The sequence below is a fragment of the Suncus etruscus genome, chromosome 20 (genome assembly GCF_024139225.1).
Source record: "Suncus etruscus isolate mSunEtr1 chromosome 20, mSunEtr1.pri.cur, whole genome shotgun sequence".
Lineage (NCBI taxonomy): Eukaryota > Metazoa > Chordata > Mammalia > Eulipotyphla > Soricidae > Suncus > Suncus etruscus.
The window spans coordinates 27,486,623-27,504,089 of NC_064867.1; the positions used below are offsets into that span (position 1 = coordinate 27,486,623).

The window sequence follows — 17,467 nt, forward strand, 5'->3', positions numbered from 1 at the left end:
AGAAAATAAAAGTAAAGAAACTGGACAGGGGGGCCGGAGTGATAGTGCAGTGGTAGGGCATTTGCCTTGCACATGGCCGATCCAGATGGACCTTTGTTCGATTCCCGGTGTCCCATATGATCCCCCGAGCCAGGGGTGATTTTTGACCGCAGAGCCAGGAGTAACTACTGAGCACCACCAGGTGTGGCCCAAAAAACAATCAATCAATCAATCCATCAATAAAATTTTAAAAAATTGCTGACATCTAAAACAATCCCCTGAGCCCTCCCAGAGCCAGGAGTAAGCTCTGAGCACTACAGGGAGAGGTGATGAGAGAAGAGAGAAGAGAAGAAGGGAAGAGGAGGGGAGTGGAGGAGAGAAAAAGAAGAGGAGGAGAAGAAGAAGAGAGGAAAGAAAAGGGGAGGGGGGAAGGGGAGGAGAGGAAAAAGAAATAATTCTCAGAACACTGTCTTCATAGCAACAGCTCTGTTTCTATATCCTTTTTTTTTTTGGGGGGGGGTCACTCCTGGCAGCATTCAGGGGTTACTCCTGGCTCTATGCTCAGAAAAAGCTCCTGGCAGACACAGGGGACCATATGGGATGCCGGGATTTGAATCACCATCCTTCTGCATGCAAGGCAAATGCCTTACCTCCATGCTATCTCTCCGGCCCCTGTTCCTATTTCCCAATTTAACCAAGGAACTTGATGTTCACACTGATTTGAGATATTTCTCTATTTCAAAAATTCAGAAGCTTTGCACTATCACCCACCAGTGGAGCTGTCTTAATTGGTCAGGTGAGTGTGTTTTCTCGGTTCAAAACATGATCAGCCGTTCTCTGAGACCAAGAAGTGAGGAGTTTTCTCCGTGGTGGAGGCACATTCCCGGAGCCCTGGGGATAGTACTTGGAGCCTTTCCAAAGCAGATAAAGAAAAGAATATAACTGATGCTGATTCAATACTCTGGCAGCTTCCTAAGTTTGAAAGATGAGTTTCTACCTAGGTGACGCAAATTATTTCCCAAATGGTTATGAAAGTTTACGGGAAAGATAGTAAGTCTTTCCATTTGTCTTTTAACTTTGTTCTTTGTTAGGTCATACAATATTGTACACTGAAATGTCAAAGATAGTCATTTTAGGGTAGTTTATTTTGGAGCCTTCCACGAAGAGCTCAGAAGCCCTGGGAGTCCTCTGCAATTCTCAGTCAACCTGCCCCATGCTAGGACCAGGGAGTGTTGTATTATTCAGATTCTGTAGTGCCAGGATCAGCTGGGCAATCCTGGCAGTGCCTAGGCACTTCCCAAGGGTTATTTTTTTGCTTTGTTTTGTTTTTTTGAAATTTTTTTTTGGGGGGGGAAGCAAGACACAGTGGCATTCAGGACTCTGCACTCAGGAATCACTCCTGGTGTTACTAAGGGAACCATATGGTATGCCAGGGATCAAATCCAGGTCGGCCATGTGCAAGGCAAGCACCCTACCCACTCTAGCCCTACTGAGTGGTGTTCTAAGACAGTGTGGTGCTGTAGAATGAATTAGGATTGGCCACATACAATGCACACACTTTAGCTCTTTACCATCTCTCTAGTCCCCACAAAGAGCCACTTTAATTTTAAAGCTATCACTAGAAATTTTGGAAACCAATTTCTTAAAATGAAAAAAAAAAACACGTTCTTTTCTTTTGGTTTTCGGTTTTTGGTCCTATGCAGTGGTGCTCAGGGCTTCCTCTTGGGTTCTGTACTCAATCGTTATTCCTGATGACGTTTGGGTTTCATATGTGGTGCTAGAACTGGAACCCATGTTACCAGCATGCAAGGCAAGAGGTTTTCCTGCTGTACTATCTCTCTAGCTCTTGTGCATTATTTTTCTTTTATGAGCCATTCATAGGTGATGGAAGCAATTTAGTAAACTATTGCTAGCATTCCTTAGAAACTAGACTAGATAGGATCAGAACTATCGTACAGTGGGTAGGGCATTTGCCTTGCATTGAGCTACCTCAGATTCAATCTCCACATCCCATATAATCCATTGTGCTCCCCCAGTGTGGAGCAGAGTAAACCCTGAGCATCACCAGGTGTGATCTCCATTTCTATTTTTTTTGGGGGGGGCTGGATTTTTGGGTCACATTCAGCAGTCCTCCAGGGTTACTCCTGGTTCTGCACTCAGAAATTGCTCCTGGCAGGCTTGGAAGACCATACATGGATGCCAGGAATCGAATCCAGGTCCATCCCAGGTTAGCCGCGTGCAAGGCAAACACCCTTCCACTGTGCTATCTCTCTGGTTCCACTCTCTTCTCCATTTCTGTCCAAGCGCTTCGCCTCCTAGTAGTTTTTCCTGTTATATGCAAGTGTATCCAGCAGTCTATTGTTCTATCCATAAATAAATACTTAAATGCAACCACCAAAGTCAGGGACAAGTTCCAGCATCATCAAAAGTCTGAGACAATATGAACAGTGAAGTCTATAAACAGCTCTAAAGATCTGAGAGTCAAAGTTGAGTACGGAACCATGTTGCCACACTATCAGATTGCATTTTCCTGTTCGAAATCCAACATCTTGCCTTTAGCAGTGTCAGTTGACGTGAACTCTTTTGGGAAAGCTTTGGCACAGGAGCTATACAATATTCACTAAGGGGGCTTCAGTTTGGATGTGGTTTCCAGCTGTTTCCTACAATCTATTGCTAGTCCTTGACTGGAAGGATCAGATCCACTAGAATTACTTGAAAAAGACAAAGACAGGACTGGAGAGCTAGTATAGGGGTTAAGGTGCTTAGTTTTGTAAACCGGGCACCATACATAAGCCCACAAGTACCACCAAGGATCACTCCTGAATACTTCCAAATTGGACTCAAAATAACTAAATAAAAATTATCATATGGAGCAGGGGAGAGATGGCTCAAAGGGCTGGACTGCAAGCTTTGCATACAAAAGCTCTGGGTTCCATCCTGGTACAACCTGGTCCCCTGAGCATTTGTGGGGAGTGACTTCTGATGACCAAGCCTGGACTATCTCCAGTATCACCATGTGTGGTCTGAGAGACCTCCCAAAAAATGAAAAGAAAAAAAATCACACAATTTTCTTATTTTCATTCTTCTTCCTCTGCTACAGAGCATTATATTATGTTATTAATAATCCCAAAGACCTAGTGCTTGGGATATAATAGGGAAGTAACAGATACTTATGAATAAGCAAATGGAAAGATCAGACTAACTAGAAGTCTTGAAACTCTTTTATTTCAGTCATAGAAATAGCCATATGCTGGGCCCGGAGAGATAGCACAGCAGTGTTTGCTTTGCAAGCAGCCGATCCAGGACCAAAGGTGGTTGGTTCGAATCTTGGTGTCCCATATGGTCCCCCGTGCCTGCCAGGAGCTATTTCTGAGCAAACAGCCAGGAGTAACCCCTGAGCACCTCCAGGTGTGGCCCAAAAAAACAAAAACAAAACAAAACAAAAAAAAGAAATATCCATATGCCATCAGGAAACTACTACATCATATTACCAGTCCCATTAATACTATTTCTATTCATGAACACTCTATTTTTGGAGAGTCTGGGGGTGTAAACTAAACCAGGTAGTTCTCAGGGGTGACTTCCATCTCTGTGCTTGGGGGTTACTCCCAGCACCAGGGTACAAACTAGAGTCAATTGTATATTAATTGCCTTTACCCTGCACTATCTCACCAGTCTTGAAAAAGTGCACTTATATAGACACATATATTAGTGGCTTTGTCTGAAAAAGCTTCCTTGTCATTAAGAGCAAGAGAAATGTAAGTATTGTTGAATTAATCAGAGAAAATACATTTTTAGACAACACAGTACCTGGTGCTTGGCAGTTAAAAACCTCTGGAGCGAAAAAACATTTTCCTGTTTCTTCAGCAATCAAGGCATAGTCCACCTGGCTGAGGCCACTGACAGCGGGCAGGAACAGGTTCCAGAGGCCTTCCGCCTTGGCCATTTCCTGTCAAGGTGGACACAGGTCAGAGATCATCACTTAACAGGACCTCAAATTATTTTAAAAAGATATTGGCATTTATATTTTCTGAATTAAAAAATAGTAAACACTTAGGAAGTTATTTTTTTCCATGGGTCTGAGAGTATGCGTAACCAGGGAGTCATGACTTCATTATAAACCAACAGTTTCTTGTCAAAGGCATGGCTTTTCTCCAGCCTCTCTTAGACTTGACAGAAAACAGAGTTTTCTTATTTGAGTACTTCTGCTCAAAGCATCACTATTATGCAATCTCCCACAGTTGTATGTAATTAAGCCAATGATCCTTCTTTGTGGAAGCATCTTATATTTGTGGCTGTTAGAATTTTGAAAACATGAAACTAGAATAAAGTCCATGTGGAACAAACTTCAGTCTCCTATAGGGACACTGGAGAGCTAGTAATGATGACAAACATTTTTTTCCCTGAGCAAAGATAGAGGCTACCTCCATCTCATGCCATGTTTAAAAATGTACTGAGAGCCAGTACATTTGTACTGTGTGGCAGCACAGTGCATAGGGTGTTTGCCTTGCATGTAGGCAACCTGGGTTCAATCCCTGGTATCCCATATGGCCCCCTGAGCATTGCCAGGAAAGTCCCCTGAGCACAGAGCCAGGAATAATCCATGAGCACCGCCAGGTGTAGCCCATAGTGACAACAAAAATTATTGACTCATCTGTATGTTATATATTCTATCATTCGTTTTCTTTTTTTTTTTTCCTCTTGGTTTTTAGGCCACACCCAGCGGTGCTCAGGGGTCACTCCTGGCTGTCTGCTCAGAAATAGCTCCTGGCAGCACGGGGGACCATATGGGACACCGGGATTCGAACCAACCACCTTTGGTCCTGGATCGGCTGCTTGCAAGGCAAATGCCGCTGTGCTATCTCTCCGGGCCCTCGTTTTCTTATTAAAGAATCATTATTGCTACAACTATCCTCTGCATATATATAACAAGATTAACAACAAAGGTCTCAAAAACTGCTCACATAAATGTTTTTAAAGTTAAACGTCTTCTAATTTTTCTTACCTTAAGTTTATCGATCATAAAAGGTTTTCTCCACTTGTCCACCGAATTTTCATTATTAGCATAGAATTCAATTACCTCCTTGAAGTAACAGAAATGGAAAAGTTCATTAGCCAAAGTTAGTTAAAAAAAAACCATAAATTGCTAGTATCTAAATTTCAATGATCTAAAGTAAAGATATTTAGATGAAGCCTTTTTAACTGCTATTAAATCACTAATTTTTTTTTATAAATCTAGACACAGAAGCATAAAAATATTCTAGAGATTAGCTGCTGACTAAATTATGCTGCCTCAATATTAGAGAATACCTAGAACCTTTTGGGGTAGAGGTGACTGGATCATATCCAGCAGTGCTCAGGCAGCACTTGAGGACCCACATGCGGTGCCAGGAATCAAACTGTTGTTATACACATGCAAGAATTTTTACCAGCTATACTATCTCAAGTCTAGACTCTTATAAAGATATAAACATTTCATTTTGCTAGAAACCTGTCCCAGAATAGAGCAGCTAAAAGTGCCAGGTAAATCCTAACAATAATTTCCTTAGTAGTTAGTTATCCATGGCTATGTAGGACTGGCAGTGGAGGTGTGAATGAGCCATGGGGAGAATGTGCATAGGAGGTTGGATGGGATGCTTAGCTTTTTTAATTTTTTGGGACCAGAGCGGTGGTGGAGATGGTAGAGCGTCCTTTCTTATGGGTCCAAAGAACTACAGAGGTAAGGTAAGTTAAGGCATGCCTTGCATGCAGCTAACACAGATTCCATCTTTGGCACCACATATGGTCTCCTGAGCAATGCCAGGTATGATGCCAAAACAAATAAAAGGTTTTTTTTTTTTTCCTTTTTTCTTTTTTTTGGTTTTTGAGCCACACCCGGTGATGCTCAGGTTACTCCTGGCTATGTGCTCAGAAATTGCTCCTGTCATAGGGGACCATACAAGATGCTGGGAGATCTAACCACGGTGTGTCCTAGGTTAATGTGTGCAAGGCAAATGCCTACTGCTTGCGCCACTGCTCTGGCCCCAACATTCTTTTCCTTGAGGTAAACTTGGTTTATAAAATTTGTACATATGTTGGTGTTGCCTTTTTTTTTAAGGTTTTGGCAAAACTAAGGGGTGATTCCTGACTGTTGTGGTCAGGAATCACTCCTGGAAGCATTCAGAATACTATATGGAATGCCAGGAATTGAACCTGAGTCAGCTATATACAAGACAAGTGTCCTCCTCACTATAGTCTCTCTGGCCCCATGTTTCTGTTTTGAGGGCACAATGTTACCACACCATCCTGGATCCTAATTTTCAATGAACCTAGAGACAGAGGTCAGAAGAGAAGACAAACACTCTAAAGAGAACAAGAAGGAAGATCAGAAATGAACATTTTCCTCTACCAAAACCAGGAGCCTGAGAGGACAGACATAAAGAAATAGACAATATGGTCAATAGATTTCAAAATTAAAGGAAGGAATTGTAAGTACAATAACAAACAATAAAATATGGCCAGGAAGATTTGTAAAAAAAATAAATAAACAAAACAACAAAAACAAATAAAAGCAACTAGAGAGAGATGAGGCCAGAGAGATCGCATGGAAGTAAGGCATTTGCCTTGCATGCAGAAGGTTGGTGGCAATCCCATATGGTCCCCTGAGCCTGTGAGGAACAATTTCTGAGCATAGAGCCAGGAGTAACCCCTGAGCACTGCCGGGTGTGACCAAAAAAAAAAAGTAACTAGAGAAAAAGTCATTAAAGACTTAGTTGTTGAGGTTCTAAATGGTGGTAGGCATCAGATTACCTGGGCTGCTCTCAAAACACAGGCTGGATGGGCCCAGGTCCTCTCCTCTAAACTGAAAACAGGGCTATGTGCTCCCTGCCAGTTCTCTAGACAATTCAAACATAATCCAAATTATGAGAATCCATGGATGTGTGGAAGACTAAAAAAGTAGATTATCTAAAGCTGGAAAAAATGGAAAAATCATCTAAAAATTACTTGGGCCCAGAGAGATAGCAGAGTTGGTAGGTGCCTTGCACATGGTCGACCCCAGTTCAATCCTCAATATCCCCTTTGGTCCACTGAACCCTGCTGGGAATTATTTATGAGTACAGAGCCAGAAATAATCCCTGAGCTATTGCCAGGAAGAAGAAGGAGAAACTATTTGGTCTGGAAAGGCAGATCAATAAATGGAGCACATTTTTTGCATGCAGGAGGTTCAGGTTATATTCCTCACAATGCATGGTTCCCTGGGCACCACCAGGAGTGACCCCCTAAGCACAGACTCATATATAACCCTTGAGTACAGACTTGTATAGCCCAAAAGCTTTCCTCAACCCTTACAAATACAATAAATCATAGAAAATCAACAATAGGAAAGTTCATTGTTTAAAAGTTCTTGAATAAGTTCAGTTAAAGTAATAAGTTCAGATGAAGAAAGAGGGAATAATAGACAAATATCTTAGAGCTCTACATTGTCATAAAAGATACCCATCCTATCATTCAGAATAAAGAGAGTCCAAACATGGAATAAAGCTCTTTTTGGGGGGACAGGGGGGTCACACCCGGCAGTTCTCAGGGGTTACTTCTGACTCTAAGCTCAGAAATCGCCCCTGGCAGGCACAGGGGACCATATGGGATGCCAGGATTCAAACCACCATCCTTCTGCATGCAAGGCAAATGCATGCTACCTCTCCGGCCCCAGAATGAAGCTCTTAAAACAGAGAAGGGCAAGGCCAGGGAGGTGGCCCAGTGGAGGCTCATGGCCTTGCAGGCAGAATCCTAATCCTGGAGTCACATCCCAAGTCAATCTCAGCAGCACTGCTCTTTGAGATCGCTAGTGCCACAACAAAGTATGTAAATCTGGTGCACAAAAGCATCTTTATGAGGATCTTTTTTTGGGGGGTTGGGTCACACCCAGTAGTGCTCCGGTGTTACTATTGGCTCTGCACTCAGAAATTGCTCCTGAGAGCTCAGGAGACCATATGGAATGCAAGGGAATGACCTACAGCTGAGCTATCACTCCGACCCCTTGTATGAGCATTTTATTTCAGCTCCCTCCTATCATTGCAAACCATGACCACTAACGGGAAATGGGAACTGAGATGTGAGAAAAAGCAGTATCAAGTGACACATTCTGGGGAAAATCTAATTTAAAAACTGGCCACATCATACTATAATAATCATCTCTAATTAACACAACTAAAAGAATCAAGATGAACTAAGATGAATCAAGATAAATTGTGTTGAGTGAAGTCTTGGAAAACTCAAAGGACAATTCTTCCAAAGACAGCAGGATGAACAGCTCTCTGTCAGAAACACAGCTCATTGGAAGAATTCCTGTTTACAATTGTTTATAATCCCCATTCCTTAAATTTCCATGGAAAGACTAAATGCCATTGTGTTTGAGGAAAAATATATTATGCAATATATTAACAAATTTCTCCTCTTTGGCTCCCTCTTTATGATACTGAAATTCTGGGACACTAGGTAGTGCCAGCTCAGGGTTTATTCCTGGCTCTGCATTCAGAAATTGCTCCTCACAGACTCAGGGGACCATATAGGATGTCGGGGATTGAACATTGGGTCTGTCCCGGGTTGGCCGCGTGCAAGGCAAACTCCCTACCACTGTGCTATTTCTCCAGCCCCATTGACCCAGAATGTTGTAATTTCTTTTGTTGTTTGTTTTTTGTGAGTCCCTTACCCAGAATATGCTCAGGACACTTGGCAGAGATGGGCTCTGTGTGTTTGCACAGTTCTTACCTGCTCAGCTGGGAGGATATGCTGGTTCATGAAATGCTTCACCCGACCAAGAACTTCCTGGCCTGTCCTGCTCTGTCCAAACAGCCGCTGGGCTGAGTCAGGCTGGGTCAGTGCAGTACTGAAAGTTCTTCACCCATATAAACAAACAAACAAACAAACAAATAAACACAAGTAAATAAACACAACAAAAATGGATGTTTATAATAATCATTATATTTTAATACAGTATAGAATTAATAGGTTTTATAATGAATAAGCCCAATCAACTTCCCAAATATCCCTCAGCAGGAAAAGCCATATTGTGAAATTTTTCTATTTTAGTTGCATATATTTATATTTCAATGTATGTATAACAATTTATTTTGAATATTAAATTTGAAGGCCTAAATTACTATTAGAGAAAAATATTATCAAGGGGACCTTGCCTAGCAGGACCTCGTCAAATGGTAGTTTTCTATGTTTATTAAAGTTGCTCGTTGGAATCTTAAAAAATAGCAAAGAGGCCCAGATCTCACCCCCAGGATGGTCTGGCCCCTTAAGAGCCAGGAACAGCTCCCCTAAAAACAAATTTAAAAATTGGTTGCAAGGATATTGAATACAAATTTAATAACTTCTTAGTATATATCTCACTAATACCAGGACTGATTGTTCTTATAAACAAAGCCTTTAAAAATCACTTTAGGGTCCTGAGATGTGGCTCCATGATAAAACACTTACTTTATCTGTAAGAGGCTCTAGGTTCAACTATAACCCTTCACCCTCCACATGCACATATATGTACACACATTTTCACACACTCACATACGTGCAACATACCAGTCTACAAAATAATGGTCATTGCGAAGGGCAATTAAGTCTGAGGGAATCACCAGTACCCATGTACCAGGTGAACTGTAAGCCACTTGCATTTGCCTGTAGCATTTGCCTGTCCAATTATGGCTGAGGAAGATTTTACAGGGACAGGTTTTCACACAAATCAGTCAACAGGGCATGACTTAGCTGGAAATATGGTGAGCAGAGTAAGTTAGCTACCTCAAAAAGGGATCCCCACACCACAGAGAGAGATGAGGGGTTCAAAGTTGCATGTGAAGTACTTGATATAATTTCATAAAATATGGCACTTGTAGGGTCCAGAGTAATAGCACAGAGAGTAGTTAGGATGCTTGCCTTGCAAAGTAGGCAACCTGGGTTCAATACCCAGCATTCCATGTGGTCCCCTGAGCTCCATCATAAGTAATTCCTGAGTGCAGAGCCAGTTGTAACCCTCCAAGAAGTGATAATTGTAGAAGGCAATCTTGCTAAATGTAAAGAATTAATTATCTTCGATAAAACATCGATTTAAATAGGCAGATACAACGTCTTTTTTTAAAAGGAGAAGGAAACATTTGAGAGTTTGAGGTATAATCTTAAAAGTTCATACATTCTAGGGGACAGCAGTTTGAACCAAGTGGTATAAAGCATGCCTTGCAAGCACCGGGCTCAGGCATTATCTTTGGCACTGCCTTCCCATCACTCACTACCTCACCAGGGAAATCTGATGGCACCAAGCACTACCAGGCTAGAGAAACAGGCCTGAACATAGCTAGGAATTCCCCCGCCCAAAAGAAGTTAAGATATTTGTGTTGGCCAAAAAAAAAAAAAAGAATGAATGAATGAATGAAAGAAAAAAGTAAAGCATTGCATATATTCTTTAGATTTGAAAACACATATTCTTTATATTTGAAATCGATTTATTTTCAGGTTTTTCAAAGATTTACTCCTAAAACTCTGATTGGCAGCCACAATCTGGAGTAAGCAAAAAAAACATCTTACACACACACACCCAAGTCAATAACTTTCACATGCCAAGCCAAGGCCCACATTCAATTTGGATAAGCATTTACCTTTTTGAGAGTTGTAACCCAGTTTCTGCCAGAGGTTGCACAACATTGGCAAACAGAAAGCTACTCTCGGATGCATTATTTCCCAGAAGGTATCTACTATACACTCCCTAGAAATACATCAACACAGAGCAGTTAAAATACAATGGAAACTGTTATTCAACTAGCTGGTCATTCTTTCCACATATGCTTAGATCTCTGGACCTGTAAACTCCCAAAGTGCTGCTCAACTTAGCAAGAAGCAGACCACAGCACCATCAGAAAAGTGTTAGCTGAGACAAGAATCATGATATTTTTTTTCCTTGTAGAAAATAGGCCTGCAGATTTTTAATTGGCTGTAGAAAACACAGGTTTGTCCCAGAGCTGGCTGTGGCATGAATGCTATTGGCAAAGTCATGAACTGAGACAGCAGTGATAGATAGGGCTGGGACCTGTTTGGAGGGTGTGGGGGCTCCTAACCCAGGACTAGTGAGGGAAAGATGAGCAAGGAGAAGATCCCAGCTGAATTCTACCTAGCCAGAGCAGGAGAGGGCTTAAAGCAGGAAGCAGGAGATGGTGCAAAGACCCAGTACGCATGCCTTGCATACAGGAGTCCCAGTTCCATCCCTGGCAGTGAACCCTGAGCATTGTGCCATGAGTAGCCCAAGAAGGAAAATAAAAAATTAAAAAATGAGGGGCTGGAGAGATAGTGCAGTGGTAGGGCATTTGCCTTGCATGTGGCCAACCCAAGACGGACCCAGTTTGATTCCTGGCATTCCATATTATCCCCTGAGTTTGACAGGAGTGATTTCTGAACAGAGCCAGGAGTAACCCCTGAGCATTGCCGGGTGTGGCCCCAAAACCAATCAATTAATTAATAAATAAACGTTTTAAAAAATAAGGAAAAATGAAAGGATGAAGAAGGGAATGAATGGGATTAGCTTCTTTTTGCTTGGAGATTTGAGGCTGATCAGTAAGAGTTTTCAGACAGGATGGTGAGTATTTTCTCACATGCAGCAAATAGCATTGCTGTTTCTTTCCTGGTCATGAAAAAGGAAAGCACAGGCTCTCACTACTCTATGTCAGCAATGAGGAGAAAGCCCTGAGCAAGGCTTTGCTCATGGTTGCCAACAGGGAGCTGAATTGGCCTGGTGGCTCTTTGCTGAGAAGGCTGAACTTGTCAGCTTAGGGATAAGATGGAATTGATATGAGCCAGGCAGTATTTGGACAGAAGTCAATTCATTTAGACAGAAGTCTATTCATTTACATCAAGGAAAATGACCATCATTTACTCATCAGACTCTCCTATTAGTAGAACTATAACTGAATCAAATTGAACTTGAAAATGAACTTAGCAATTACCAGATAGCAAATTGGCATTCTGCATCACCCCTAAGTTAGGGGAGGGTGGAAAATTTTGTTTTAATCTTGAATTTAGTTGAAACGTTCATTCCACACGATGTGTTTCCAACATAATATACATGTCCCTCCTCTCTTGCTCCCCAAACAGATTTTCATTATTAGTAATATAAGTATTGGGGCCGGAGCTATAACACAATAGGTAGTGAATTATCCTTGCATGCAGATGTCCTGGGTTCAATTCCCAGCATCCCAAATGGTCCCCCTAGCACTGCCAAAAATAGTCCCTGAGCACTGAGTCAGGAGTGACTCCTTAGAACCACTGGATGTGTCTGTAAGTATTTATGCAATAAAAATTAGCATCATTTCTAATCTCATATTTCTTGTTAGAATAGAATATTTATGACCATCTCTAAGATCGTCACACTGTCATTTATAGACTACATTATCATTTTGATCAGAACACATATTTTTGACTTAAAATAAAAGTCCATCTTTAATACAAAGCCTTGAGTCTAGCTAGATACAATACAGGGGGTAAGGCACTTACTTGCCTTGCATGCAGCAATCCTCAGTTTGAATGGTTTGAATCCCTGGCACTATATATGAAGTCCACCGATATTTCCAGGCATCACTCCTGAACACAGAGCCAAGGATAGCCCCCTGTGCACAGATGAGAATGACCCCAACCACTCCCTCTGCCAGACAACCTCAAAGTCAGCTTGATTTATGGCTGACAGTTTATTTTGTCATGTATAAAAACACATCAACTGTCATATATGAAAATATAAAATGTCATGTATAGTTCATCATAAACCCTATTTTAAGGTTCTCATCTATCTAATCAATACAACTAACTCTTAGAATATAAGACGAGGGACTAAGGAGATAATACAGTGGGTAAGGCACTTGCTTTGCACAGGGACTAACTGGGTTTGATCCCACACTACATATTGTCCCAAAAAGCATACCAGAAATAATTCCTGAGTGCAGAGCACATTTTGCTACTAAACATTTTTCCTTAAAAAATTCTTATTCTGGGCCCGGAGAGATAGCACAGTGGTGTTTGCCTTGCAAGCAGCCGATCCAGGACCTAAGGTGGTTGGTTCAAATCCCGGTGTCCCATATGGTCCCCTGTGCCTGCCAGGAGCTATTTCTGAACAGACAGTCAGGAGTAACCCCTGAGCAATGCCGGGTGTGGCCCAAAAACCAAAAACCAAAAAAAAATTCTTATTCTATAAATTCTAGATTTATGGCTTTTGGGGGAGGGTCACATCTGTCAATGCTCAGAGGTTACTTCCGGTTCTTTGCTCAGGAATCATTCTTGATGGTACTCAGGGGACTATAAGTTATGCTAGATATTGAACCCGGGTTATCTGCATGCAAGGAAAATGCCCTAACCACTGTACTACCTCTCTAGTCCTTAAACTATGTCTGGCATTTGTCACTACGAAAAGAAAAATTATCATAGAACAGAGAATATAAAACCACTGAAGACCAGAAATGTTGCCAACAGTATATTAGTAATCAGTGGTGAAAGTACATGTTAGTAACAACTATATACGAAGTTCTGGATTCAATACTCAAAATTGAAGACACATACACACACACACACACACACACACACACACACACACACACACACACACAATTACCTGTGCTATTCCAGCCATTTTAAAATATGAAAGGGCAAGAAAGAAATTCCAGTTAGGAAGAATAGGGTTAATTCCCCTGCAGCGGCAATATATTGAAATCAGTTCTTCCATTGATGGTACCCCTAAAATATAAAAGCATATGTGTTTTAATAAAAACATCAAAGTTAGGGCCCGGAGAGATAGAAGAGTGGTGTTTGCCTTGCAAGCAGCCGACCCAGGACCAAAGGTGGTTGGTTCGAATCCCGGTGTCCCATATGGTCCCCCGTGCCTGCCAGGAGCTATTTCTGAGCAGACAGCCAGGAGTAACCCCTGAGCAACGCCGGGCGTGGCCCAAAAACAAAAACAAACAAACAAACAAAACACAAAACATCAAAGTTAATATTTCAAAAACATTATATTACATAGGTCTAGAAAGCTGAATTATTGAACTACATAACAAAGAATGTTCTGTTTTCAAAAACTTAAATGCAATGGATTAAAAATTAAAATGCAACAGATTACTTTTTATTATAAACTACCAAAAATGGTATGCTACATTTCTTCGGAAAAAAATAATAAGGCGTGAAATTACTTAAACCATTTCAAGAAACAAAACATTTCTAAAAAGCAGGTTAAACCTACAATCTAACATTTCTTAAGAGGAATGGAAGTAAAGAGTCTATTTGCTTTGATTTGATTTTATTATTTTTTGAGTTATATCTGGTGGTACATTAGGGGCTATTTCCAGCCATGCTCAAGGAACCAGGAAGTGGCAGGGGGTTAATCTAAGGTTCCCACATGCAAAGCCTGTGTACTATCTCTTTGATCTATGTTCCAAAGTCATAATCATATTTTTCAATTATAAAGATCAAGGTAAGTTTTGGGGTTGTTTGGGTTATTCCTGAAGAGCTGAGGTCTTACTCATAGCTCTGCCTCAACAAATACTTCTGTGGTACTGAGGGGACCAACTGGGATACCAGGGATCAAACCCAGATTCGAGCATGCCAGGAAAGTGCACACCCAGTGTACTATTATTGCTCTAGTCCAACAACAGAACTATAATAATAGCACTTCAGGAAACATATTTTCATACCTATGTTTTCTTGCAGATGAGAACTTTGATTTAGCAATGGAACTGTCCTTGGCCAAAAGTAGAATATGGAGAGATGAGCTAAGTCTGACAAAGGATGGCCAAGAGTTGAAAGTTCCCAATCCAATACGGCTATCACACGAGACTAGAATTAAAAATAGAGGTTTTTACCATATTTATTCCAAAACAAATGAAATAAGAAAATATATCCTAAATCTTAACTTCTATCAACTGCAAGCTGGCTGCCACAGTAAAGATGATCAGGTTTCATTTTTTAGGTAAATAGTGTTCTAAATTCAAATCAAACTGGGTCCACTTGTCTACTCCTTGACCATTATCAGTTCACCTGCATGTAACTTTCTACAGCCTTAATATCTCCACTAAATATGGAAAAAGCAACTCAAAACTTCTCAATTGGAAGTAATCATGGCAAAGGGGAAATTCTGGAAAGCAACCCAAAGGATAAAAATGAGTCAGAGAGGAGATAAGAGTTTTCTAAGATTACACTGTATCCTAGATGGAATGACACAGCATAAATGTATCCCAGACTCACAGAAACTGGTTTTATGATTTTACTGTGTGGAAAAAAAATATGGGCCAAAACAGGATTGGAAACTGTATAGAGTCAAAGAAAAACTGCTGCATGTTGTACCTTGCAAGCAGCAGACCCGGGTCAATCCCCTGCATCCCATATAGTCACCTGAACACTGCCCACAATAATTCCTGAGTGCAGAGCAAGGAAGCTCTGAGCACCACCAGGTGTGCCCCCCACAAAAAATAAATCATAAGAGACTTATAAATTCTAAAGCAAGAGCAATCAATCTGTGAGTGTCTCACCGTAGGCAAATAAATAAGAAATACAGTCAAAAAGAGGACTTGATCAGAAACAAAGGGTTTTGATTTCTAAGAACTGAAGTTGACCAGTTCCAGAGAAAATGAGAATGGTGCAGTGAAGAATATTTGTATAGCATGGAAGGCAGAGTTCAAAGCTGACTTTGCTGCCAGAGAGCATTTACTAAAGAGTGTATTTTAGGGCCAGAGAGACAGCATGGACGTAAGTCGTTTGCCTTTCATGCAGAAGGTCATCGGTTCGAATCCCAGCATCCCATATGGTCCCCCGAGCCTGCCAGGAGTAATCCCTGAGCGCTGCCGGGTGTGACCAACAACAACAACAAAAAAAAGGAATCATTTGGGGCCGGAGATATAGCACATCGGTGTTTTCCTTGCAAGTAGCTGATCCAGGACCAAAGGTGGTTGGTTCGATCCCAGTGTCCCATATGGTCCCTCGTGCCTGCCAGGAGCTATTTCTGAGCAGATACCAGGAGTAACCCCTGAACACCGCCAGGTGTGGCCAAAACACAAAAACAAACAAACAAACAAACAAAAAGAGTGTATTTTAAACATCTGTACAATGAATGAATAGGTTAAAAACTACCAATCCCGAAGCCTTTTCTAGCTATAAAATTTAAATTTCTAACTAGGATTTCCACCAAATATTCTGAAATTTAATAAATAAAAGGGAGATGGCAGTTAAAAATAAAAATCTAGTTGAGCTGGAGCAATCACACAGTAGGTAGGGCATTTGCCTTGCACGCAGTCAACCAGGGTTCAATCCCCAGCATCCTATATGTTCTCCTGAGCCTGCCAAAAGTGATTTCTGAGCACAGAGATAGATAGGAGTAACTCTTGAGCACAGCTAGGTGTAGCCCAAACTGAAAAATAAATTAAAAAGAAAAAAGCTAGAGACTATAGCAATAGTACAGTGGGAAGGGAACTTGACTTGCACAAGACCAACTAGCATCCCATATGGTTCTTAGAACCCCACCAAGTGTGATTCCAGAGTTCAGAGCCAGAAGTAACTCTTGAGAAGCATTGGGTATGGCCATAAATTAAAAAAAATTTTTAATGACAAAGCTATTAAAGATACAGGTTGTGTTCACTATGTCCAATCCTAATTTTCTTGATATTTAATATGTAAAAGATTGCAAGGTAAATGGTTTTGGGAAGAACCAGTATACCTCTATTGGTTATCATTAATGCAGTCTTAAATTCTAATCAATGAATGCAAGTGAAATAGCTATGAGCTTATCTTTTTCTAATTAAATATATTATATTTTTGAGTTGGAATGGCAATATGCACAGTGAACACAAGCTCTTTTAAAATTTTGCCCCACTAGCTGGTTAAGACTTGTATTTGAACAGTAACAATACTCTTCTGGAAAAGTGGATTTCTTTTACACATTGTTATGTAAATGTTGTTCTGCTTGTCCTTCACATAAAAGCAACTGCGGAAAATACAGAACTATAAATTGAGTAATATTTGCTTTTGCTTTCCAATCCTGCAGTTATTCTGCCTGAATAGGCTTACCCATACTTTTTCTCAGTGGTGTGTTCTTTAAGTTAGTTTATTCTTTTCTGTGACTTTTTTTTGAGTTCCTAGAGTTTACTCCTGGCTCTGCATTCAGAAATCATTCCTGGGGGTGCTCAGGTAGCCATATGGAATTCTGGGGATAAAATAAGGTTGGATGTATGCAGGGCAAGTGTCCTACTCACTGTACCATCTCCCTAGCCTAGTGGTTTGTTCTTTTTTTGAGGGGGGCATATCCAGTAGTGGCCCTCAGGGGTTATTCCTGGCTATGCACTCAGAAATCGCTCCTGGCTTTGGGGACCACATGGGACACTGGGGGATCGAACCAAGGTCCGTCCTAAGTTAGCACGTGCAAGACAGACACCCTACCACTTGCACCACCACTTCAGTCCCTGGTTTGTTTGTTTTTTTTTTTTTGGTTTTTCGGGCC

General features: G+C 41.1%; 1 protein-coding gene across 1 annotated transcript in view; it reads right to left on the bottom strand.

Moving 5' to 3' along the window:
• Nucleotides 1-17,467, bottom strand: part of ACAD11 (acyl-CoA dehydrogenase family member 11) — a 72,502-nt gene that overhangs the window by 39,923 nt on the left and 15,112 nt on the right. The window contains exons 6-11 of the mRNA XM_049766503.1: nucleotides 14,673-14,814; nucleotides 13,601-13,722; nucleotides 10,611-10,717; nucleotides 8,728-8,854; nucleotides 4,985-5,062; nucleotides 3,790-3,928 (exon numbers count right to left, since the gene is read on the bottom strand). Of these exons, the coding sequence (XP_049622460.1) occupies nucleotides 3,790-3,928; nucleotides 4,985-5,062; nucleotides 8,728-8,854; nucleotides 10,611-10,717; nucleotides 13,601-13,722; nucleotides 14,673-14,814 (715 nt within the window). The remainder of the gene's footprint in view (nucleotides 1-3,789; nucleotides 3,929-4,984; nucleotides 5,063-8,727; nucleotides 8,855-10,610; nucleotides 10,718-13,600; nucleotides 13,723-14,672; nucleotides 14,815-17,467) is intronic.